The sequence below is a fragment of the Anarrhichthys ocellatus genome, unplaced genomic scaffold (assembly GCF_004355925.1).
Source record: "Anarrhichthys ocellatus isolate YVR2014 unplaced genomic scaffold, GSC_Weel_1.0 scaffold12, whole genome shotgun sequence".
NCBI lineage: Eukaryota > Metazoa > Chordata > Actinopteri > Perciformes > Anarhichadidae > Anarrhichthys > Anarrhichthys ocellatus.
Window position 1 is genome coordinate 7,991,552 of NW_022280042.1, and position 24,876 is coordinate 8,016,427.

Here is a 24,876-nt window from a genome sequence, read left to right on the forward strand (position 1 = left end):
GCTGTCTTCGAGGGAATGTAGTTCTCGTCGTCACAACACGTCACAGGAGAATACCGAGCAGAGAGGGTGCGGGGGGGTGGCAAGACGGGACGTCCCGTTCTGACGCGTGAATAGTGAAACTCAACGGTGGTCGCTTGACCCGAGGTGAGGTCAATAATAGGGGAGGGGGGAAGGGAAAAACTGGTACCACGCTTTCACAGCCAAGAAACACCTTGGAGGCAGAACTCCAAATCTGTCGCGAACTGATCATCGAGAGGCGGAGGACAAAAGAACGGCTGCAGTGAAGAGATTTTTTATTTTTGGTATATCACTCGTCGGCATCAGATCTTAACGTCGGGTTAATCTCTCGCTTCCCGTCCCGAGTTCTTTAAAAGTGTTCTTAATCCCTGCACGGCCCTGCCCTCGTGTCCGTGTGCACTTTAGCTGGCAAAAATAAATAAATAGATAAAACAAACGGAACTAAACTGGATGGATCAGCCCTTTGAAAACTCCTCTCACTCCTCACACGCCGACACTAACACAGCCCTTTGCTATAGTCTGTGAGAGATAGCGGGGATCAGCTAGTCTAAGGGTATTTAAGAGTCAACGGACTGAGGCTGGCTGCTCACCTCCTCTGCGATACAGAAAAGACGAGGCGACGGTACTGAAGTGGACTCTTTTTTTGTTTTCTTCCCGTCTATATTGCTCCATTGCCAGCATCTGCCTCACTGGGCGTAGAGGCACTCAAAGATCTGGGGCCTCATTGATCAAAGCGAGCGCCGGACGGGTTCAATCCATCACACATCTCCTAGCCGTCCGAACCTAGAAAGAACCGTGGCCCCAGGCTCGTTGCCGATTGACCACCGACAACTGAAGAGACGATTGTTTTTCCCTGCCGATACGAAGGAACTACGCTGTTACAGAAAACAAGCCCCCGAATCTGCTCCAGGCTCTATTTCCCAGACAGTCAGGAGTAGTGCGACATTGGATCGGGGCTCGTCATGACTTTTTCCAACTTTTCCCAAAGAATGTGTAATTTAGTCGTTAAACCCCAAACCCCCGTCCAATCACGTCTGTCGGATTTGGTTTGAGCTCCTCTCGTAACTGAGCCGAAGCTGAAACTAAAGACGCTCTAACTTCTGTTTTGAAAGTAGAAAGTTGCATTCCGCACGTTAAAAATGAACGTTCGCACGCTTGATAAATGAGGCCCCTGGTGTTTTGGCATCGTGCAACCGTCCTCTAGTGTCCCTGCAGTCTCCCGTACTCTGAAGGCTCTCTGCGCCGCCACCGTACGAGGTAAACTGAACACTCCAGAGACCAGAGGACGCCTGTCGCCTTCTTTTGGTCTCCGGCAAGTAAGAAGAAGAGAAAGCGAGCCGGTCTCAGAGCACTTAAGGTCCTAAAACGCGTAGGCATGTACCGTCGTTAAGGTAGTGGGGGAAGGGGGGGAGAAAGGGTGTAGCGGGACAAAATACAATGCTGAACGTTAAGAATACAGAGGAACCACACACATTCCTGTTTGCAGAGAAACGAGACCCACGTGAATGATGGATGAGCTTGGGCCCCCCCGACGGGCCCCTCGAGCGGCACCGCACACACACCGGATGCCGCCGAGGTGATGGAGAGCAGGAAGTGGAAAACAGTTGTAAAAAAACAACATTCAGGCACCTGAAAGAAATGCAGCAAAAATTGAAAAAAGGTAAGTGAGTGCGCGACACTTCATCGATGTCCGTTTGTTTTTCCTTCGACGTGCCGTCCATACACACGGGAAACGCCGGGGGAAGGGAGGGGAGGGAGAGAGGGAGGGACGATATGCTAGAAAACATTTGGGTGGGATAGAAACAATGAGCAGGTTTCAAGTGGCAAGAGGTCAGTCCTTTAGGGGGGCGGTTCTCGAAACGCCTCGGTTCGGTTCGACGTCCAATCCCGGCACCTTTCGGCTCCAGTTAAAACCCTCCCACTCCCACCGTGGCTGATGGTTCGTTGGCGGGCGAGATCGTAGAGGCATCTCCAGCGTGTTTCTCGCCAGACGTGTCCCCCGGCAGCCCCGCAAGAAAAAAAGAAACCCCGGCGTCGCTCCCCAGCGACGCACCGGATTCAAACCCCAAAAAGGTTCACTCCTCGTTCGAGGCGCTCTCCTCTGGCGAGAAAATGGCCGCCACGCCCACCAGCGTGGAGTTGTGGGACGCTGAGATGATGATGACAGTGTGTAGGAGGACGAGGGCCAGCAGGCAGATCTTCAGTCGCCCGCTGCACAGCCTCGGGGTGGCGGCGGAGGTGACCGAGGCCCCCTCGGGCTGGCAGGAGGAGGCAGTCCTTTTTAGTGTCCCGCCTGAGGGGCTGTCCATTCTGGGGTCCCACCGGACGTCGCAGCACTCCGCCTCGCCGTCTGATCGATGATCTGCCAGGATCCCTGAGAGAGAGAGAGAGAGAGAGAGAGAGAGAGAGAGAGAGAGAGAGAGAGAGAGAGAGAGAGAGAGAGAGAGAGAGAGGGGTTGTTTTTTTTAAACATGTGTGTAAATGTGATTTGTTTTTTATTTGGGGGGGGGGGGTTTCCCTATTCATCAGGTGACTGGGACGGAATCATAATAACAATAAGTCCATTTGTATATATTCTAATGTGAATAAAAACGAATATGATAGTAATCTAATACGGCTCCGTGTTCGGGAGAAACGTCAGGGTCAAATAGAAGTAGGGCATCTGGATGGAGCCTGAAAACCTGCTCCAGTTCGGTTAAAAACAGCACCGACAATCTGACGTGCACTGAATGGTTTTACGCAGCGTGTTTGTCCTCGTCAGGTCTCAGTCCGTCGCTCTGTGACCCTCAGCTGAACTCCAGTTAAATGACTCGGGATGTTTCTCACTTATTTTAAACTTTTATCTTGGTTCGACAGCTTTATTATGAGCTACTTTTAACATACTTTATCTGTATACGAGGTTATATATATATATATATATATATATACATACACACATCTCTTCATGTGTGCTATTTCCTATTGTCTTGAGAAGTGTTTCAGTATACAATAAAAGCAAAGTGTCAAATAAATAGAAAGCGAGTGAAGAGGACGGTTTTTGTTGTTCAATGGACTAAAAGACCAAAACTCTTTATTTATGGACATGAGAGGACCCTCGTTGTTCTTATTGGGAGCTGTGTGGAAATGATTGGGGTGGGGAGGGGGGTTGAATTAATATTTACTTTAAAAAAACAACAACAAAAAACCTGCAATCCCCTTCCCTCAATATCTCAATCTCGTTTTGAGATTGTAATCCAACATAAACTTTCATTCATTTTCATCATTTTCAAAGTGGAATTTTATTCAAACATAAAATAATGCATAATCCAGCTCCTCTATTTCATAATAAAGAGATAGATAGAAGATAAATAAAAGGCTAAAGTTGAATTACATTATAAGATATATAAATCTGTTTTTTTACTTTTTGCTGAAGTGAAGGAAAGTGAACAAAACCACATTAACATTTAATCTCTAATATATATATTTTCATTATTCATCCTGCAAGGGGTGAGTTAAAGTTATCTGCCGCTCTGCTGGAGAGGGTCCTTCCTGTCAGACTGCCCTCCGTCCAGCAAAATGAGAAAATGCACCACCCCTCCACCCCCTCCGCCCCCTCGTCTGACTACCCTTCCCCCACTAATAATGTCTCCACGGTCGCTTAACTCAAACCCCAGCATGGCTGTGCTGATGCTGCCGAGTCCTCGGGGATCACAACTGTACAAAACCGCAGCAAACGCCGGGAGACGCAGGCCAGATTCAATTCATCACTGCGTTGTTAAAGCGCCTGAGCTGGGCCGTGCTCAAACGCACCACTAGATGTCATCAGAAAGCCTTCAGAGACGCCCCTCGCCTGTTGTTTTTTTTCCTGGAGGAAACACCACCAGCAGATACGGAGACACACATTTGATAACCGTTCCCTGACATGTTTTTCTTTCTCTGAGGCAGTTGGGGGGGGGTCGGTATTAACCTGTGCAGATGAAGCTGGGGCTGCCGCCGTGGATCAGGTCGTCGTTGTCGGGCAGGATGAAAGGACAGCTCTGCTGGACCTCCAGGCAGTACTGGTGGCACGGTACCTTCCTCGGACAGGACAGCTGGGTGGTGGGGAAGTATTGAGCGCACAGCCAGGGCTTATAGGCCGTCTGGGGAGGAAGAAGAAGAGAGGGTGACATGAACTTAGGCCTCCATCTGTTGTACATCCAGACACATTCGGGCTGAAAAAAGTCTTTGCATGTATATTTAAACCATCGGATACAAACTTCCAAAATGGATACCCGGCACTTCATGCATTAATGAAAGCTCAGGAGTTATGAGCCAAGGCAAGTCTGAAAAGCAGAGCCTTCTGGGACGTTGAATAAATCTTCCTGCAGAGCATTAGCTAACAGAAAGTAAAGCATGCCAAACCCAGAGTGATAATTAGCTTGTTTACGGGATATGGATTATGAGAGACGGCTGCAGCCGGTGGTAGATGTAGAACCTTTTTACATTAAAAGGCTAAAGGCACTTTAACACCAGAGCGGCTGAAACACACCAGTTTCTCTCTTAATCAATTCATGTTCAAAGGTAATGTCTCCAAATGTCGTGTTTTGTGTGACTAACGGTTCAAAGCACAAATATATTCAGTTCACTGTCATATAAGACAAAGAAAAGCACCAAATCCTCACACATGGGTTGGCTGGAACTGGAGATTTGATTGCAGTTTTGCTTGTAAACTTACGTAAACTAATAATCGATTCTCAAAATCAGACAGTTCTACACCACACATCCACCAAGTGGTTTGTCGTAAAGCCTGGAAAAGGTTGGTGTGTACAGCGATGCAATTCTAAATCAAGCGAGCCCCGAATAACGTCATCAAACTCAAGTTTCTGTCCCTCCTCCGAGTTACACTCGCTGCAGTTCACCGGGAGGCGGAATGTAATACAAAATGCACAGACGTATGTGCATAGGGAGCCAGATGGTGACAGGTAATAGCCAAAGCCTCGGGCCTGGAAAAGCTTAGCAAGACAAAATGAACCGAGGGTTCACAGTCTGGATTCGCTGTCATTTTTAGCTGTCTTGTCATGTGCTCTTTACTAGGATTAACACCAGAGAAGGGGAATAACAGCAAAAGAAGCACAGCTAGTCCACGGTACAGAGACTGTGTTTCCCTCACTTGCGTCCTTTCCTTGCGTCTTAGTCCCTCCCACTAGGGATGCATGGAGAGACGCAAGGAAACCATGCGAGGAGAGAGGAAACGAGGAAATATGTTTTAAGATACAAGAGACGTCCTTTCCTCTGAAGAAAAATCTGATCAGTCTGATCGGCTGCAGCGTCCAATCACATAACTGATGAACAATGAGGGGGCGTGTCAGCTGTAAAACACTTCCTGGAAGGCTGTTCTGGTGCGTCCTCGCTCATGGCTCCTCGGAGGTCTCTCCTCGCTCCTCGCTCCTAAATAAGAGCTTTGGGACGGCCGTCAACATGGCAGCGCAGAAGAACTTCCGGTTCAAGCGAGGAAATGACAAATAAGAGACTTGGGATGTACCCTGTGTGACTTTTGCTACGGGGGCTCGTTTGCATGTAAATAAAGTTTGTACGAAGAGCTGCAAGCTAATAAAAAGATTTTGGATCAGACAAAAAATACATTATGTGCCATTATTGTTATTAAAAGCTATGTGCAGGAACATTGGGACATTTTACAGTTGAAAAAACAACTTTTAAATGAATCACGATGAATTCATGAATTACCATATCACAGCAAACACAAATAATACAACAATAACACACTCAAGTTGATGAAAAATGAGACTAAACTATTAAAAATGGAGCTGTTAGAACAAAGCCTGGACTATAATAAAGTCCTGAACTGTAAACAGCATTAAATGAAGTTCTGTGTGAAGCCGGCTAACCTGTATTATGAGTCTACAGCCACGCTAGCAGCTCTGTGAGGCTGCTAGCGTGCATGTTAGCACAGTGGTGCTAACATGCACACAGCATCAAAGCTAGCATGCTGCTTGTTTAACATGTTCACCATGTTAGCAGGCGACAGGGTGTTAGCATGCTAACATACAGTAGAGGAAATGTGCTGCTATTAAGTGACGGAGAGCGTTAAGAGTCATTTGACTACCTGACACATTCAAGAGGGATACAACAGCCTTTTCCAAGTCATGAAACCCAGACAAAACAAAGCATTAGTGGCAATCGGGTAGATACCGAGTGGGAGAATAATGACCTTTGAGTATTAGATTTACACATACAAAAGCAATACCTTGCAAGGCCCATTATCCTGTTTGAAAGCAAGTGTCTTTAGAAATGAAATATTCTCGACTAAGTAGGCAACAATCAAAGCTTTGAATGTCTTAGTTGTTTATTATTATTACTAAAAGTTTAACACACATGAATTCAGCAAACCTGCTTCATCCAGTTTGATCAGATTTGATTGAAAGTGATCAAATTCACGCACCTATAGTCCGGGCGGTAACCTCTAGTACTGCCGGGTAAATGCAGTGCCTTAAACTTGCATTCTCTCTACTGACCACCAGGGGGCGACTCCTCTGGTTGTATAGAAGTCTATGAGAAAATGACTCTACTTCTCTCTTGATTTATTACCTCAGTAAACATTGTAAACATGAGTTTATGGTCTCACTCTCTAGTTTCAAGTGTTCTTCAATACAGCATGATGTTCATTTAGTAGATTATGGTCCATTTAGAGTCAAACAGACCATAAAGCAGGGGATGCTTTAGGGCGGGGCTTACTGTGATTGACAGGTCCCTACTACTCACTCCTCCGCATTCCAAGTATGGTAAATTCTGATCATTGGTTGCAAAAAAAAATAACAAACATGGCAACGGCCGTAATCCAAGATGGCGACGGCCGAACTCAAGGCCTTAAAAATGGCACAAACCAATGGGTGGCGTCAAGATGACTACGTCCACCCCTTATATACAGCCTATGATGTAGTCTGATTGGTGCACCGAAATATCTTTCCTTTCCAGCAAAGAAAATGGCTGAGTAAATGGGTCCGGTTACTGTCATTGTGGATGTTTGCCATGGATGTTTGGTAAAATTAGATCCAGAATCTCCACCAGACTCTGAAAAAAGGTAACTGTGCCCCTCCTCCAACACCCCTCGCATATTCGAATGCTGAGAAATCACATGGGGGTCTGATTTGTGTACCACCATACAAAGATAACAAACACTGCACGGGCAATTATAATAATTATAACAATCTGATTACGGTGATGGTGATGAGAATGATAATGATGAGCACGGTGTGGACCCGAATGCTTTGCAAAATCAAAAACGTTCCAGACACGTATGACTTACAGGAATAAGCTGTACTGTGGGGGTTCAACCCTGTTTTCCAGGAAATACACTCATCCTTCAAAAAAGAAAAAGGTCAACACTCTGGTTTTAGAGCCTTGATGGGAGATCCGTCTCCATCTAAACCTTGTGGTGCAGGTTTAAAAACGTTTTTCTCTCGATGTTCTGTCTTAATAAACACGGTCGACTACACTCCTTTGTATGTTAGAGGGTGACGTGGATAAGTCACCTGGTCTTCCCGTAGTGGGAATCTACAGAGGAACAAGACAAAAATGGCCCAGATCTCTGATTAAGTTTATGTTTTCTTCTGGTATTCTGTGGAGGTTTTTTGGGGGGGTGCTCAATCCATGACCTGGCGTTTTCAGTGCGGCGACTTCCCGTCTACGGTGTTGTTTAATTCACGATGATTGAGCATAAATTCTTCCCAGCTGTGAGATAATCCGTCTAGGGATGCTGCGGCTATCAAAAGAGAACCAAAACAATACGAGCGCAGCCAGACGGGAAATCTGGGTCCTCCCGAAGATGTATGCTGGCAGTTGCCAAGGTAACGGCTTTTTCTGCTTTTCATTAGAGCTCAATGGGTACTGCCCCGCTCTCTGTTGGCTTTCTGTTTGTGTGCACATGTTTCAGCGCACAACCAGGTATCTCTGTGTGTGTGTGTGTCTGCGTGTGCTCAGCGTGAAAAGGGAAGCGTATGAGAGTAAATTGAGTTAGTCAGGAAGCAGGCCTGGAGTCTGATTTGATCAGTCTAATGTGTGATCAGTGTGAATGGGAACCTGGCACTCAAAAAGCCTCTGTCGCCATGCAGCTTAGTCTGCATCAAACAATGTACTGAAGGCCGGAGACGCCGACAGGAAAGACACCGAGCTGGCGAAACCATTTCCACCGTTTCAGCCCACAGCCTGGCCGTGTGTACACACGGCGCTTCACCCCGCTTTAAGTGTCACATCAGCCAGCACCAGCAGTCATCAAATCAAAACTTGAAATCAAGGCGATCCTGATGTTTTGGACGTTTACAGTAACGCAGAGATGTAAAATGTGCCAGTGAGGCACTTTCTGCGAGTGCTTGCATGCAAATCTTTTTAAAGCCTATAAATAACATTCAAAAAAATTAAGATTCAAACGCTGACGCTTTGGCAGATAAGTGTCAGCAGCGCTGGCATCTGAATTTCACCACAGTGATTATTACTATTATATAAGAAGCAGACTGTAGGACAAGTCGTGGACTGCTTTCTATTTTCTTTATGCACGCAGTGCGCTCACCAGCCCGAACATACTGTTCAGAAGATAAATGACTGTGACTATGCAGTATATATTACTTTTTCTGTTTATTGTTTATTAACTTCAACCAAGAAACCTCAGACTTTCCTCCAGAGTCCACCATAAACTAGAAGAAAATGCATCAGGTGGTCTAGAATACAATTAATGTCAAACAGAAACTCAAATTCTCTTTGTGTAAGGAAATAAACTACAGTATAGTACGGCAGCTAATGGATAAGAAGGGATGAAAACATTTGTGGACATATTTTAGTTTTAAGTTTCAAGTACAAAGTGAAAGCTAATTGACTAAGCTTGAGTGGAAGCCGCTAGTACTTCCCCTCAGAAAGTGGAAGCTAGTTAGCCTAGCATAAGTGGACACTGCTACTACTACAACTTGGAAGTGGAAGCTAGTTAGCCTAGCATAAGTGGACACTGCTGCTACTACAACTTGAAAGTGGAAGCTAGTTAGCCTAGCATAAGTGGACACTGCTACTACTACAACTTGGAAGAGGAAGCTAGTTAGCCTAGCATAAGTGGACACTGCTACTACTACAACTTGGAAGAGGAAGCTAGTTAGCCTTGCTTGATAATAGAAGCACTGATTCACTCACAGTATTTTTTTATTCATGTTATCTAAACACCTGAGTCACTGACAGCTCCCACACACGCAGTGTTGTGTTTATTACACATTATAGAAGCTATAATGTTATAGCTGGTGTTAGCTGTCTGTCTTCCATGGTTCCAGTCGAAGTAATGGCAAACGACCAGACTGTCAAAACACGTAGCAATGAACAGACCAGTAAACTCAGCACTTTGTACATTACTCCATCATTTTTATCAAAACATGGAGTTTACAAGTAGCAACTCCTAATTTAAGTGGCCTTTTTATTTTCTTCTTTTTTTTCAGTCAGATATCAGAAATTTGGGTTTTCCTGAACGCAGCATAGTCTGCTAAAAACACCATATTGCACTAATCAAATTAACCAGTGCTGTACCAGCATCGTGAGTCAGAACCAAAGCTTCATGCCCCCCAAGGAGAACTCTAATATGGGGGCACCGTCACTGCCAAAAAATTTAAATGTCCTCTTTTTGGTAAATACAAATCAAACCAAATTAACTACACAAGGTCAAAACAAAACACCAATGATACTGCTGATTTCTTAGCAACCAGTTCCATTTAAAATGCACCGAGTTTGTTTTCCTGTCTGGCACATAAAATAATTGGCAGGTAGAAAAAAAAAATGTGCATCTGATACCTGCGAGATGGGAGTGGGGAGGGAGAGTTCTGCCTGTGTGCTGTCATGTAGCATCAATCAATCTGAGAGCGGAAAAACATGCCCAAAGCAAATGCTGGCGCTGCCGTGTCTCCGTGGGGAGTGTGTGTGTGTGTGTCGGGGTGGGTGGGGGTGACACACTATTTCATAATGTACTGATGCTGCATGGGGCGCTCAATGTGATACAAATTAGCAACCAGCAGAGAGAGAAATGTCACGTCCATGAAGTGACGAGATGACCCTTATAATACTACAAAGCATTTCCCCTCTGCTCGGGGAACCCACAGCTCGGCTCAGATGGTTAACAGCCCCCCCCGCCCCCTCCGAACAGCGGGTCAGCTTTGGTCATTCCGCCAACGTCCAGCAGTTAGTCCCAGGCCGACAGCTCCTGTTAAATCTGACGAGCAAAGCAGCTCTTTGGAGAAGCCCCCCGCCAGTCACACGCCTGTCATCCGACACAGAGAGGGGCTGTGGGGGAGCTCGCCCCGCAGACAGGAGGACCGTCGCGGGTTTGCTCAAATTTGCGAAATTACCACCGCCGCGAGGAAAATGTCAAGCTGAAATGACTCCCAAAAAAAAGCTGCAGCTGCAACATAAAAATCATGGAAGAAGCACTTTTCAAAAGGACCAGGACTTTTCCCATATCCACGTTGTGATGTGTTGTCATCTGTCACAAGATAACTTTTATCGCCTTGTTGTGATTCGACAAAAAAACTGCTTCCAACTGTAGTTTCTTTATCTGTAACAAATGCCAACGGCGATTACTGGGGGGACATTTGTATCGGGGGAAACATAAAAAAGCTGCTTCGCACTTGAGTGCTCACCAAGAAGACACAGATGCAACATTCGATTACCCCCGGGAGATATACTTAAGATGCAAGATTCATCTGCATCATGAGAGGGAATGCTAATTGCCATTAAAAAGGTAGATCTTTAATTGCTTTGAAGCGCAGGGGCTAGCTGTTTCCAGTGTTTATGCTAAGCTAAGCCAACCACCTGCCGGGCACTAGCTTCATGCTAAGTGTACAGACATGAGAGTGGCATCGATCTTCTCGTCTCATTCTTGTCATCAAAGGGAATAGCGGTATTAGAATAGTATTTCTATAAAATGTAAAATCTGCCATGACAAATTTTGTCACTCTGGGTTTTGTCACGTTTTAGTTTGAAAGTTCTCTCCTGTCTCGTCTCATTTTACTTCCTGCCTTTGTTTGTTGACCGGTTTCACCTGTTGCTGGTCACCTGTCCCTCGTTATCTCCGTCCTGTCCTTGTGTATTTAGCCTGCTGTCGGAATGTAAAGAGAATTTCAACAAATACAACAAAAAAGGTTTTCAAAAATAAATCCCCTACCCTAGCTTTAAGCCGTAATGATGTCTAATGACGTAGCACCAAAATAAAAGCACATGTTCAGCCAGTAGTGGTCCATCCCACAGCTGTACTCCCCAAAATCAAGCAGCGCGCTGACCGTCCTCGTGCTGGTTTACACTCCCGGGTGTGTCAGAACTTTAACTCGAGTATCAACACTCTCTTTCTTCTCAGCAGGACGGTGTGTCTCTCACACACACACACACAAACACACACACACACACACACACACGTGAGGCTATAAAGTGGAATGACAGAGACGGGCTATAAAAAGCATATGAGTCAGCTGCAGAGTGAGATCCCAGTTATGAGCTGAATGACACAGATCATTGCCACTCGCACAAATCGCGGGCGCGGGAGGACAGGAAGGACACTACCTGGGCTGTGTTTTTCCTTCTTATAGCGCCATTATTGTCCTGAGTGTGCAAAAAAAGAATGAATTCCTGATAAATTGGATGGGGTCACCTGGTCGATTTTACGAGAGATTTTCAAAAGGAGTATTTTCATATGCTACACACACACACACACACACACACACACACAACATAAAAAGGAACTGACAAGGTGTTGTTGACAGGACTTTGATGCGCTCACACTGACGCAACCCCGGGATAATCCGGCAGGACGGGGATGTATACGCGCGTCTTTCCTCCTGCATTGATGTCCGTACTTATTACATCCCATCCCCCGGTGATGTAACGAATCCAGCTGCTGTGTGTGTGTGCATTTCTAGGGAAAATGACGCTCCCGAGGCAGAGCGCTTTTTTTCATTGAATTAGATGGTTTTGCAATCTCGGTGCAACCCTTGTTTGTACGTCCACCGTGTCGTCTTCCAGCAACAAGTGCTACTCTGGGAGAAGCGGGGTCAAAGAGGGTCAAAGAGGGTTCTGAGGACGGAGGACTACAAATCCAACAGAGCCTAAAAGTGGTTTCTCTTGTGAATGACAATCTGGTGAGCAATGGCATGAAGGTTTGAGAAACTGGAAGGGGGAACTCGGTCCGAGCGATAGTTCCCGACACCTCTGACCAGATAAAACTCACAATTGGTCACAAAATAAGCAGCGGAGGAACAACCTTAAAGACATTAAAAACGTATTATGTTGTAAATCATTGCCATCATGTGATGGTAGATTATGACACTAACCAAGATGTGTTCAAATGTAATCTTGTAAAATGTAGTTGTTGCCAATAAACGTGAATGAATCCTGTTGTTTGAAGGAGGTTTCACAGCAAAATAAAACGCATATTAGAAAGGAAATGAGCTTTTTAAACGTCCTGCCAGTAGCTCTAAGCAGCTTTTAATACATCATCAAAACTATGAATGCCAATTGCCTATTCGTTATTTTTTTATTAAAGCAAGTATTAAAATAAAACACAATCCTGTATGTCATTTGAACTGTGTTTTTTTCATTCGGAACTGGCCAGTTCACTCCAAAATACGTTTGGCCGGTGAGCAAACCGGAAATGTTTCTATTCGTTTCTTTTACCGTCTCTACACCTTCTATTTGTGCAAACGGCTATAAATACATGTTCACAAAGCGAACGGAAACACGTCACGAGAAGCCATGTCAGTTTCTCAGAAGCAAGCGCGTCAGTAACAGTAAACAGAGGCCTTGATTGGTGATCCATAAAAGGTATCGACAGGCCTCCGGAGCTTGTGCTGCTGTTACACTTGAGGTTCCAGCTCCTTCGGTTGCTTGCGGCTGCTCGGCTGGGACATCCCCAAAACAACGTGAGCATTTCAATTCCATGTCGTAGATACTGCGACTTTAAAATGACATTCAGATATTTAAACATTCTATGTCATCTCTTTTGGGTGATACAGCTTTAGCGATTGAGCGTCAGCACCTGATCCGCACACAACACCAAGCAGCACATTCTTAGCTCGCGACCCGTCAATCTTATTGACAGGCCCCCCCCCCGGAGGCTTCCAGAAACCCTGGACCCTTTAACTGGAAATGCCCCCGTGGAGCAACGCGGTATTGTGGGACGTCGGTCGGAGCGCGGATCCGCCAGTCAGCCTCTCGCCCCCCCCCTGAGCCGTGTTTTGCAGATCAGTACTGAGAAAAAACGTGGTCATGAATGTGTATGGCAGGATTTGCTTTCAGCCCCGGTCGAGCACGCGGCAATGAATCCGTTAAGATTACAAAACAGGTGGGGTCTAACGACTGGCTCTCCGCTGATGTCAAGATCCTCTCTGCTGCCGGGAGCAAAGCTTATCGGGACAGATAGCAGGTTGCTTCCCAGGTTTGGTTCGGGGGGTGGGGGGGGGGATGGTCCCCCTTGGCAGGGCTCCAGCTCTGCAACCTCTTTCAAAGGTTTTGAAGAGTTTATTCTCAGCTGGATCAGAGCTCTGGGAGGCTGCTGACTGCAGGAGGCTCGAGCCGGGACATATCGGCTGAATTTAAAAAAAAGACTGTTGCTGGACTTTCGTAGGAAAAGGCATTGAAAATGAGGAGAAACTTTCCAAGATATCATACGAACCGTCGTATAAGTATACGTTGTAACTACCCTGGCTGTGAAATAAAGTCAGTGGAGTAAAAAATATCAATATTTCCTCCTATAAAGCCGTATGAAATGGAAATACTCAGGTAAAGTACAACAGGGTTGTACAGTGCTTGAATTGCAAAATTGCACCACACAACATGGAGATGCCCACTCTCATCTTGACACATACGCATGACATCACTCGCGATCGCCGCTCCGAGGTAAATACTGTGCAAGACGATCATTATCGGCCGATAATGACAGTGAGGCAATGGAGGAATGACAGGTCTGGGGTGTGGGGGGGGCAATCAGCATATAGATTTATTGGCCTGGAGGGTAGAGAAAATGTGAAAGATCATTGTGTGAGTGATGGAGGGCAGATAACTGTGGTCAAGGCGGCGGTCCTTATGCAACACCGTGTGAACATGAATCTGCCACAGCCGGAGAGGGAGGGGGGGGGGGGGGGGGGGGGGGGGTGTCATCGTCTTTAATTCAGGAAGAACGTAAAACTAAATATTGTTTATTTGCCAAGAAGACAGCTGTGGCATAAAGAGAGCTCTCTCAGACACCAGTCGGCTACATCACACTTCAGAAATGTTAATAAAAAGCTCTCCAGGAATGAATCATACAAGGACAAATTGATAGTTAAACGGCCAAGAGGCCTCCCAGTCCGCCCACGAGCTCGCCCCCCCTCTTCGCATCACGGCCTTGTGACTGCGGGAGTACCTTGCCGATATCTCCGGGACATTTTAGAGGCCGATTCTGAGAGGGTCCCACTTTTTAACATCTCCTGTTATTCCGGAGCCGTCGTAGAGAGGGGGGAGATGTCAGAGGGGCCCCTCCACTCAGGTGGCCACTCGGCGGATGTTTGATTGATTGATACTCCAGTGATTATTTCCACTGATACATGCTGCTGTGGCATGAAAACCTCTTACTGCATCTGGTTTGAGCTGTGTTGATGCCACACGATGAGCAGTATTTAATACAGCGTATCATCACTTCTTTCCTTTAAAGAAGTTTAAATGAAGACTAAAAAGCTGAAGTGACGTTTTATTACCATTAGTATTTCTGTTAAATTACCTGTGAACCATACGATACAGCTGAAACATGGGGAATATTGCTCTTTAAGTTGCAGAAACTGAAATTAAAACCAAAACAAACGGTTTTGTTTGTGATGTACTTCCTCTGCAGACTCGCCTTCTGTGCCACCAACTGTTCCTTCTGTGTTCAGTGTTCTCTTTGTTTACAGAGCTTTACCTTAAGTTAAAAAACCACACTGTTAAGAGGAATGCGCCAACACAGAAGGAAAGTCGCTCCGAGTCTGATTGATTCCATCGCTGCAAAAAAACTTTCCATCACTGAAATCGGTTCAACATGTTTTTGTGATTGGACTGGCCTTGAGGGAATTTCCTCAAATGTGGCACAAACGTCTTGGACTCGAGATTGACCCGATTAGAATTTGCCGGTCAAAGGTCACTGTGACCTCACAACAACACGTTTTTGGCCATAACTCAAGAATTCGTATGCTAATTATGACAATTCCACCAAAAAATGTCTTATAGGATAAAATGATGACATTTTGGAGAGACATGGAAGTAAACTGAAACTGAATACTTCCTTTCTTAAGGACAAGCGGCATGTAGGGACTACACACACACACACACACACACACACACACACACACACACAGTATAGAGTAGAGAGTAGAGTGTATCATATCAACTTAATGCATAAGACAGAAGCGTCCATCACGCATTGAGCAATTTAATGGAAGGAACTGCACAATAGGCAAACTGCCGCCCGGCGCTCTCATAAATAAAACGCATGTCCAGTGACTGACAATTCATTTAACGGGAGCATCATCCTCAATCACCCTAATGGGCCACACGGAGCTTAACGGAGATTCTAACCTTTTACCTAGTCCACTGTATACATGCAGACCGGGTTTGAATACGCTTTTACAAAAGGGGGCACACGAAGAGAGAGAGAGAGAGAGAGAGAGAGAGAGAGAGAGAGAGAGAGAGATGCCTTCCCGGGGAATAAGGGGAAGTCGGATAATCCCATTAGTGCCAAGTGGTGCGGGGATTTAGATGTGATCATCTGGAGTCGCCCCACAGGATATCTGAATAACATAGTCATCAGTTTTCCTATCTGACACCACCAGCTGTGGACAATGCCCCCCCGAACAAGGACACAAAACCTCCACCCTGCTCCTGAATGTTCTACATTATTTAAATACAGCACACGGATACGCATTCAGGCTTATATCTGTCCCTGTAAAAGAATAATCCATTCAAATACCGACGCAGACAGTATGACTGTTAGACTAATTGATGTCAGGCCCATAAATGTATGACGGTATTAGTCTGACCCTTAGGTGTTTCACAGGTGTTTAATCCTGCGTGCAACATCTTCATTTTCTCACAATTACGAAGCCAAAGTAATGAATGTTTTTACTATAATTACATTTCGGTGGTGCTCAGGAGAACAGCAACTAAATGTGATTCATCTCCGGGGAAGATTTATATGTTTAAGAATGCAATTTGTGTGTGTGTGTGTGTGTGTTTTCTTCTGGGCGACATACACTTTTTAAAATTTGACACGATAAATTCAACAAAGGGAAAAGGGCAAACTCCACAGATTTTTAGACACCAACATCATTTTACTTGAATCGATCATATGTAGCAGTTGTGTGCTTTGTAGCTTTGAAGGTAGCTTGTTAAAGTGAAATGTGGCATTATGGGAAATGTAGTTTCGAGCCACCGCTGCTTCAATTTTTTTGCCAGCTTTATGGAAGTATGGAAAATGTGCTGCCATTCCCTTTTTCTTTTGTGAAATACATTAAATATATAAATAAAATATATAAATATATAATTTAGAATAAAGAAAGTGACCCAAAAAGAAGCTGCTAAACTTGTTTACCATACAGGAAGTGCTTTTAGCTGAATGCTAACGTCAGCATGCTAGCAATGAAAACGCTGTTTAGCAGGCGCAATGTTTACCGTGGCCATCTGAGTGTGAAGTGTCAACATGCGAACATAATGAGCGCTAAACACAAAGTACAGCTGAGGCTGATGGGAATGCCATTCGTTCCATAAATGGAATCATTCCTTTACAAAGTGACAATGTGGCTTTAATGACCACCTTTGATTGACAACATTACTGTAGGCCAGAGAAATGACTTCACATGGCAGCCATAATGGAAATGCCACAGAGGTTAAATTAGGCCTATTAATTGGGTAACCCACTTTAACCCCTGTATCCCCCATGGTGCGGTTCCCCTCCCTCCGCCAGCCCTGCTGTTATCTCACGTGATCTCACAGTTCAAATATGGAAGCGCTGCCGTGCACTGCAGCAGCTAGTCTCCCTCCCTCTCCCTCCCTCCCTCTCTCTCTCCTCCCAGGCTCATTGGCATGCCGCTCAGGGATCTGCCCATTCATAAAAAAGGGGCCGTCGTGGAGCGGGCCCAGCATCTCGAAGGGACAAAGCCCTCTCCAAGGTCAGCGTTCACACCCGCCCCGCGGGCATAAATCACACATGTGAGCGCTTCCGTGTGCAACCTGGACGGGTGGCCGATGCAACAACCTGTCGTTCATTAATGCGCACGAGGCTGGAGCCAATATGAGTGACGAATAAAAGGCTAACAAAGGCAGCATTTACTTTAATAAAGGCACGAGTGGTCACAGGATATTCATGCAGATGAGATAAACCACATTCATTACTGTAAGATTAATGATAGATTTGGGGATGAGAGAGTGTGTGTATCCATGTCTTGTTGTCAAGTACAGGGGGATGAGCGGGAGGGGGACAAATCAAAGCTACCCGCATATGAGCCACCTCCACTCTGAGAGCTGTTATAGTCACTGCCGGTTGGATGTGTACACAAAACACTGGAATACAAAGAATACAGCTACATACATGACTGATGGATCTGCATGGCAATATTGGTCCTAAAGCATCGACTGCTTTATGGTCTGTGTGACTCTAAATGGACCATAATCTACTAAATGAACATCATGCTGTATTGAAGAAGACTTGAAACTAGAGATTGAGACCATAAACTCATGTTTACAATGTTTACTGAGGTAATAAATCAAGAGAGAAGTAGAGTCATTTTCTCATAGACTTCTATACAACCAGAGGAGTCGCCCCCTGGTGGACAGTAGAGAAAAATGCAGGTTTAAAGACACTTCCTGCCATTAACTTTACAGGTATTTAGCCAGAAACCAAATGAAGATTTTGACCAAGCGCAGGAGGAAAAATCGGGGGATCACCAAGGGATTGAACTTTTTGCACATTTTGGTGAGACTCTGTTGAAAGGACAGATTTATAATGTGGAGTTCAAGCCTTTTTTCAAACCCGAAGAGAGAAATGCATGACTTCATGAGGCTCCATCTGTGTTTAGATTATGTTTCAGTGCCTCCCCCCCAACTGAGAACCGATATCCTTGTTGTTACACATCATTTACTGCTGAATGGCATAACTGTCCACTGTTATGATGTAGATGGGGAGGTAACAGATGAGGAGAGTGCAGCTCGGTCTACCTAAAGCATACACACACACACACACACACACACACATACAGGTCCTCGGCATAATCAGACAGGTTCAGATAGTGACATGATGTCTTCACTGCCCTATGTCGTTCGGAGGAGCTGCCCGCTCTCAAATGAAGGACAAGAGATGGCGGAGGGGCTCGGCGCAAATCGATAGGGTTCAACCTCTTGGTATTGCTGCCACCCGTCCCTCCGGCTCAAAAGGAGCTCAGATCAATGCAGATGTGGGCGGTGGACAAGGATCTGAAGAGAGGACGCCGTGGACGCTATCCTCCTTTCCACTCGCACACAATACCGGCTAAGATTAGACATTCAATTGGACCTGGAACGCGCGTGTGTGTGGCTCATCAGTGATTGGTTTTGAAAGTATTTTACAACACAGCAGTAGCTACAGACAGAGAATAAGCAGGGAGAGAGATCCATCTTTTTAGCTCACAAATGAGTGAAACTGCAAGGGAGGAATAAGGCTGCAGACACCTGTGCAGCAGAGCATTCATTGCTGTCGTCAAACAGATCGCCAGCGTGTGAAAAAATGTTTCTACGAAACCAAGAGCCCTCAAACGCCTCGTTTCTGGTGGGGAAAACCTGACAAACCATGTGTTGTGCGTTCCATCCCCAGCAGGGCCGGATTAAACCTCTAAAGGGGCCCCTAAGGGGACCCCTAAGGGGACCCCCAGTCTCTCACTCTGTAAGCTTTGTATTAGTTGATTGTATTTAGTTTATGCCCAAACTCAAGACAAACTGGATTAAACAAAGGCCTCCATACAAATACACACAGTATTAATAAAAAAAATGTGAAATTAATCCAATTGTCACAAACTGGGTGATACGGCCAAAATATTACATCTCGATATAGTTAATTTCATATCTCAATAACAATATCACAACACAGCAAGATTTCTGGTAATTCAATAAATAGTCTATATGAAATAACCGTATGGTTTTGTATACTCTAGTCATCATATTGAATTATCGCCCTGCCACAAACTACCACAACACTGTCCATGCCCACCTCACACCAGTGAGAGATGCAATGGATGAAAGAGAAAACAACCTGCAGATTAATCGATGAAGAAAGTAACAACAAAACACTGTGTTTGAAGGCCTTAAAGGTCGTTTTGCTCGTCCCACTTTCATAGTTATTATTATTGATTATTACAGATGTATCAGCGCGTATATCACAGTCGTGTGTTTCACACAGTCAGACGATGGAGAATCCCATCGTGAGGAACAGCACACCGATCGCGTCCGGCCTTGTGATGTTTCACCTCGGGCTAGAGGAATCAAAGCGCCACCTGCGGACCACGCAAACAAACAACGCAGCTCTCCGTGTCAGACATCATCCCTTGAGGTGTCAGAGACCTTCCTCCGGTTGATGTGTTTTCACACCCCGGCTCAGTCCTGTCTTGCTGTATGTCAGACAGCTCGCACAGCAAGCACCCGCCTGAGCTGCCCATGAAGGCAGGTAGCCATTAACTCAACGAGAGCTCCACATTACCGCTTTCGAGTTGGCACCGCTCGCTCCTGCGCCGCTGCCGGCCGCGCGGGACCAAAACCTATAATCAAGAAGGCGATGGAGAAGAGGCGGTCAGAAGGAATTAGTCAGCGTGGCTAAATGACTGTTTTCTCTCCGAGTGTCAGGAGGTCAGCTCGTGGAGGGAAGGAAATGCTCCCATCAATGGCTGATACTTGCCGGCACGGCACGTCTATTTCACAACGGTGGCCATCGCCTTTTCTTTTCCTGTGTGACACGATTGCATATTCTACAGCCGGCAACCGACCAACCTTGAAGTTAAACTCTGAAGTAGCTTCGGTCAGGCTTTACCGACTCAACATAAGTAAAGAACCTTGGTGTGATGAGTGTTTTGAGCTTCCAGCGACGATGATTCATGGGGAATATGAGAACTGGGGCTGCGACTGGTTATTTTATCTGCTGTTGATTCATCCGACCATTGTTTCATCTGTTAATCGTCCCAAAAAAAAGTCTTCTAACGCCTTGTTTTGTTGGCACAGAAAGTCCAAAATCCAACTACAACGAGTTTTCGACTAACTGCACCGAACAGAATGAATCATGTAGGCGACAGCGCGGCTTTAAACCCATCCCATATACAGCTGTACCTGCAAAAGACACGTGAAAGCTCTACTTCGTGTATGCACAAAGTTTGTGTGTGTGTGTGTGTGTGTGTGTGTGTGTGTTTACGTTGATAACAATGTGAAATTTGTATGAATGCTGGAATTATCGTTTCCAACTGTATAAAAAAAAAAGCTGTGTTGTCTTTGCCGGGATTAAAACATCCAACAGAGAATATAAAAGAAAGTGAATCATTGTTTGATGAATACAACACACACACACACACACACACACACACACACACACACACACACAGTCTTCTATGCTCTTCCTCCTCTAAATTTAAGCTAGCCTTGCAGTCTAGGCCCAGTGGCTCCGTCTGCGTTGCACTGGTTTTGTATAAGCGGGCAGATGGCCTCATCAGAATCGCGTTTTGACGCCTATATATGCGCGTGTCTCTGCCACCGGTTGGGTGAATGGAGGCCATCTGGGATTGGCCAGGGCTTCTGTGAATGGAGCCCGAGGGGGGGTGGGGGGGGGGGGAGGAGAAGAGCCATTCAGCACCACGGACAGCTCCGGAGCCCTCTCCGCGGTGCTGAAGGCAGCCTCTCGTGGCCCTCCGCGTCTCCCGGACACCCCGTTACAATCAACTCTGACCCCCGCTTTGTTTTTTGTGGTGAGCTGGGTAAACAGTGCACGGTGATCAAACAGCCCCCCCCCCCGCTCTTCCCGGGCTCTGACACGAGGCCCCTATGCGCGCGGGCCTTGTAATGAGCAAACACATGTCCAGCTGAAGAAAGCCTTCCGCCACATTAGGCAGGGAAACCACCTCTTGACTTTAATGAAATGCTCTCGATATGGAGTGGGGGCAGCCATGATGAACACCTGGCGGACTGCGACAACACACACACAAACACACACACACACACACACACACACAGGCTCCCCCGGAGTTGTTTACATAGGCTTCCTTCCTGCTCATTAAACGGTCATTAAAAAAAGGCTCGTGCAACAGTGCGGGTCTAACAACCCCATCCGGGTTATCGTTGGCTAATCGGTGGGGGGGGGGGGGGGGTGTGAGCCGCGAGAGGCACCGGGCGGTCATCGATGTCGAACACCGGAGCGGGGGACCGAGAACGGGGGAGACGGAGCAATGGTTCCGGATGCTGTAAGAAAAACACAAGCAGGGCCTCCATCTGCACATTAGCATGGGGCCTAAACACAATGAGGAGATGAATGAACATGAGGGCCGGAGCCGGGAGTCTCCTTGAATATGTCATCCGTCTCCATGGCGACAGGAGGAGGAGGAGGACCAAAACTGGCATCTATCCGGGCCCAAATCAACAGATGGCCACCACCACCACATCCACCCCCAACCCCCCCTCCTCCTCCTCCTCCACCCCCAACCCCCCCTTCCCTTTTCTGCAGCCTACCTTGCACTGCTCCATGCACGTCCTCACCGAATATGCCCCCGGCTCATATTTCTGAGTCAGGAGCTCAAAGTCCTCGTATTTCTCCTGGGCGTGCTGGTCGTAGCGCTGGTACGCCTGGACGCACAGGCTGCATCTGCCCGTGTCGCCGTCGCCGAGCACGTCGAGGCTGCAGTTCAAATTGTCCGGACTCGTCGACCCGTAGAACAAATCCAGCAGGGAGTAGGAGTTACAAAAGGAAAGGTACAAATCGCTCATATTTACAGCCGGCGTCCCCTCTTTGTCGGAAAGGCCCCCGCACAAATGGTCGGCGTCTGCGAAAGTGAAGCAGTTCTTAGACAAACTATCCCGGTGGCAAGTTTCAAGACGCCACACATGTTTGGTAGAGTTTCCTATAAAAATAGCATCTGGGGTTCCTCTGAGGCTGCTGTGTGCTGAGTGGGTCTGGGGTGAGAGGAGGTGGGAGGACGCGAACTTGACCCGGGTCCGGGCCAGCTTGGCCTCGGCGCAGAACCACAGGTGATCAGAGAGGAGGATGGTGAGGAACAAGAGGGATGCCAAGGACAGTCGCCATCTCTGCGCCCTCTCGGAGTCGGTGAATGGCTTTTGGTTGTCGCGGGGGGGCTCTAGCCAGATTTGGAAGCCGTCGTCATCTTCTTGCTGCCAACACGTCCCAGCACCCCTGGTCATATTTTGGGAACCGGCCGACTCCACCGTGGGGGCTCCTCTGCCGCAACAGTCATTGACGTGGGGGTCCGCTTCGCGTTTTCTTCCCCTCGGAATGTCAGGCGGTGGGTTGTCCCGGCTTGCCTTTGCGTTCAGCGGTAATTCCCATTAAAACGAGCGTGGGCCGGATGGGAAATTAGACGCTGGCGACCACGGGCCGCATCCTCCATGGCTGACCGGTGAAGCCGCTGTCCTCCCGCCCGCCCCGAGCTCCGCGCCGCGCCGCTCCGCTCCTCTGCGTAGCCCCGACTCCGTTTTTAGAAACACTCACCGACGCGTTTTTTACGTTTTCCCCGGCCTCGGTCGTGCAGGGACAAGGGCGCTATCCTCTTCCAACATGGCGAAGCTGTCTGCCTTTGTGTCGGCGGATGGGCCTGCAGCCTGGTACGGACCTATTTTCTTTTTCAAGCCCTCGCCGTCTTCATCTCGCTGCCGTTGTCAAGTTGCCGCCATGTTCGCCAGGAGACGGTGTGTGTTTTTGCAGGAAGCTGAGTTAAGTCAGCATTTCCGGTCGCAGCATTCAAAATAAAGGTCGTGTTTATTTTCGTGCCTGAGAAACTTGTTTCATGTGTCCCGTTATATAGACCAACGTGTCCCAACATCTGTTCACCCTGATCACAAAACAGTTTTTATTTGTGACCCATTAAACATAATTCTACGTAACTGAGTAACAAACATGTTTTTATTTCTTATCTCTCTTACCCTCTTCAGATCGTGAGACCCTGACCCCCAGTGTAGGAACACCTGGTCTAGACTCTTCCAGGATCCAGCTTCCTCATTTTATTAAATGTGTTTGACTTGTTTTATTGTCATTTTACAGATTTGTAGACAAAACAACGTATAGCCTTCTCGTGCATTTACAAATGCATACTGTTCAGCACAATAAAGCATTGGAAATAATAATGTATACGGAATTTTGAATCACCACAAAATTATATTTTGTTTCAGATATACATTTTATTTTGATGGTGAAATCGCCCAACATCCGGCGTTGTGCTGCCTAATCTTCCTACCTTGACAAACTTCTCAATCGCTGACGTTATGCGCGCGCATCGCAGTCGCCGCATCCCTCAGCACTGGAGTGCGTCAAGTCAGAGAGAGCCCGCTGAAATGACACCAGGAATGTTATGATTGTGACTTCAAAATTAAAGCCTATGATGTCAGCCACCAACATAAAATACTATCAACTATTTAAGTCTGTGGAACAAAAGATACAGGACAAAAAAAGCAACCGCTATAAGTGAAAGCATCAGCTGTACTGACGACACAGCACAATAAAACGTGCTGCTAGGGATAGTTTGTGATGACTGTGATTTTATTTTGAAATTTTCCACTAACAGCCTTATTATGGCCTGTATTGTAGTTGTCTTGACACTGTAGCAGTCAGACAGGTTGGTACTCACCTGGTTTCAGCTACAGGCAAGATGCTCCCATCAAAAGAAAGGAGCCTGTTTTCTCCTTAAAGGACAACACCGATGCATTTAGCTTGTTTTATCTCACTTAAAATTCAAGTGTACTTTATAATTCATACAAAAGTACAGGCTGCCTTTGTGTTTTAGAGATCAGTGATCAGTGCATTGATCTGTGGAAAACGAATTGGGGTGCCGCTTACAAAACCATTTGCTCCCCATCGTGTCCGAGCGTGCTCGCCGGAAACCATCTCTCCAAAAAAGCATCCCAATTAGGGCATTTATCCCATTAGGGCACGGTGTTTCTGCCACGCTAGCTTTCAGCTGGCTGCCAATCTGCTCCTGACGAGGACCAAGCAAGTCGAGACTTTTCAAGACCAACGGTTGTGCTGCAAGCAACGCGTGCACACGAGGCCACGCTGGAACGAGCGCTGGTTGAGTTCCTCTAATTGAGGCCTGTCAGTCCAACGCTCACGCCGCAGCACCTGGAAATAGTCCAGAGTGGGCGACGGGTTACAAGAGGGCCTACCGAGGCACAATGTCTTCATCTTGAATCGTATGCTCTCAACTGTTTTATGCTTTTTGTGTTGCTGAAGCCAAGACTGTCTCAGAGGTAGACTTCTAATTAATTTGTTGGACAGAATAACGAGCCCTGCAGGGAGCGCCGCGACGTGCCAATAAGAGACGTTCTCCGGTGTAGGTGATTGAGAACAGGTACCTCATCGCTTTGCCTTTGAAAATGTATTCATGCGGCATTTAAGCACAACAATGCCCACGACACCACAGGCAGCTACCTTGCACCCTAGAGGCCGTGGTAATGAAGGTTATAACATATCAATGAGTCCCAAGGCGTATCGGTGACATTTTGGAAGACGGCGAAAAACACGGCCACGTCTTCGTTGGAGGGCCTTGAGCGGAACCGTGTTTCTCTCTCTCTCTCTCGGCCGGCTGAGTGAGCGCCGACGAGCCGAGGCAAAGGCCATCGCTTTACACAGAAGTCGTG

At 46.7% G+C, this 24,876-nt stretch overlaps 1 protein-coding gene across 1 annotated transcript; it reads right to left on the reverse strand.

The window, feature by feature from the left end:
- Nucleotides 1-978: 978 nt before the first annotated feature.
- On the reverse strand, nucleotides 979-22,927 carry nalf1a (NALCN channel auxiliary factor 1a). Its single transcript, XM_031852083.1, has 3 exons — nucleotides 21,742-22,927; nucleotides 3,965-4,136; nucleotides 979-2,392 (listed from the first exon to the last, which is right to left on the reverse strand). Exons 1-3 carry the CDS (start codon nucleotides 22,426-22,428, stop codon nucleotides 2,094-2,096), a joined length of 1,158 nt encoding a protein of 385 aa, XP_031707943.1. The 5' UTR covers nucleotides 22,429-22,927; the 3' UTR covers nucleotides 979-2,093.
- Nucleotides 22,928-24,876: the final 1,949 nt, after the last annotated feature.

Bases quoted from the DNA above. Each gene is read 5' to 3' on its own strand.
- nalf1a (XM_031852083.1), bottom strand. From the start codon at position 22,428: ATGACCAGGGGTGCTGGGACGTGTTGGCAGCAAGAAGATGACGACGGC. The intron at 4,137-21,741 runs GTAGGCTGCAGA...CTTCCTCCCCAG, and splicing joins CGTGCATGGAGCAGTGCAAG to ACGGCCTATAAGCCCTGGCT. The intron at 2,393-3,964 runs GTTAATACCGAC...TCTCTCTCTCAG, and splicing joins CCCCAGCTTCATCTGCACAG to GGATCCTGGCAGATCATCGA.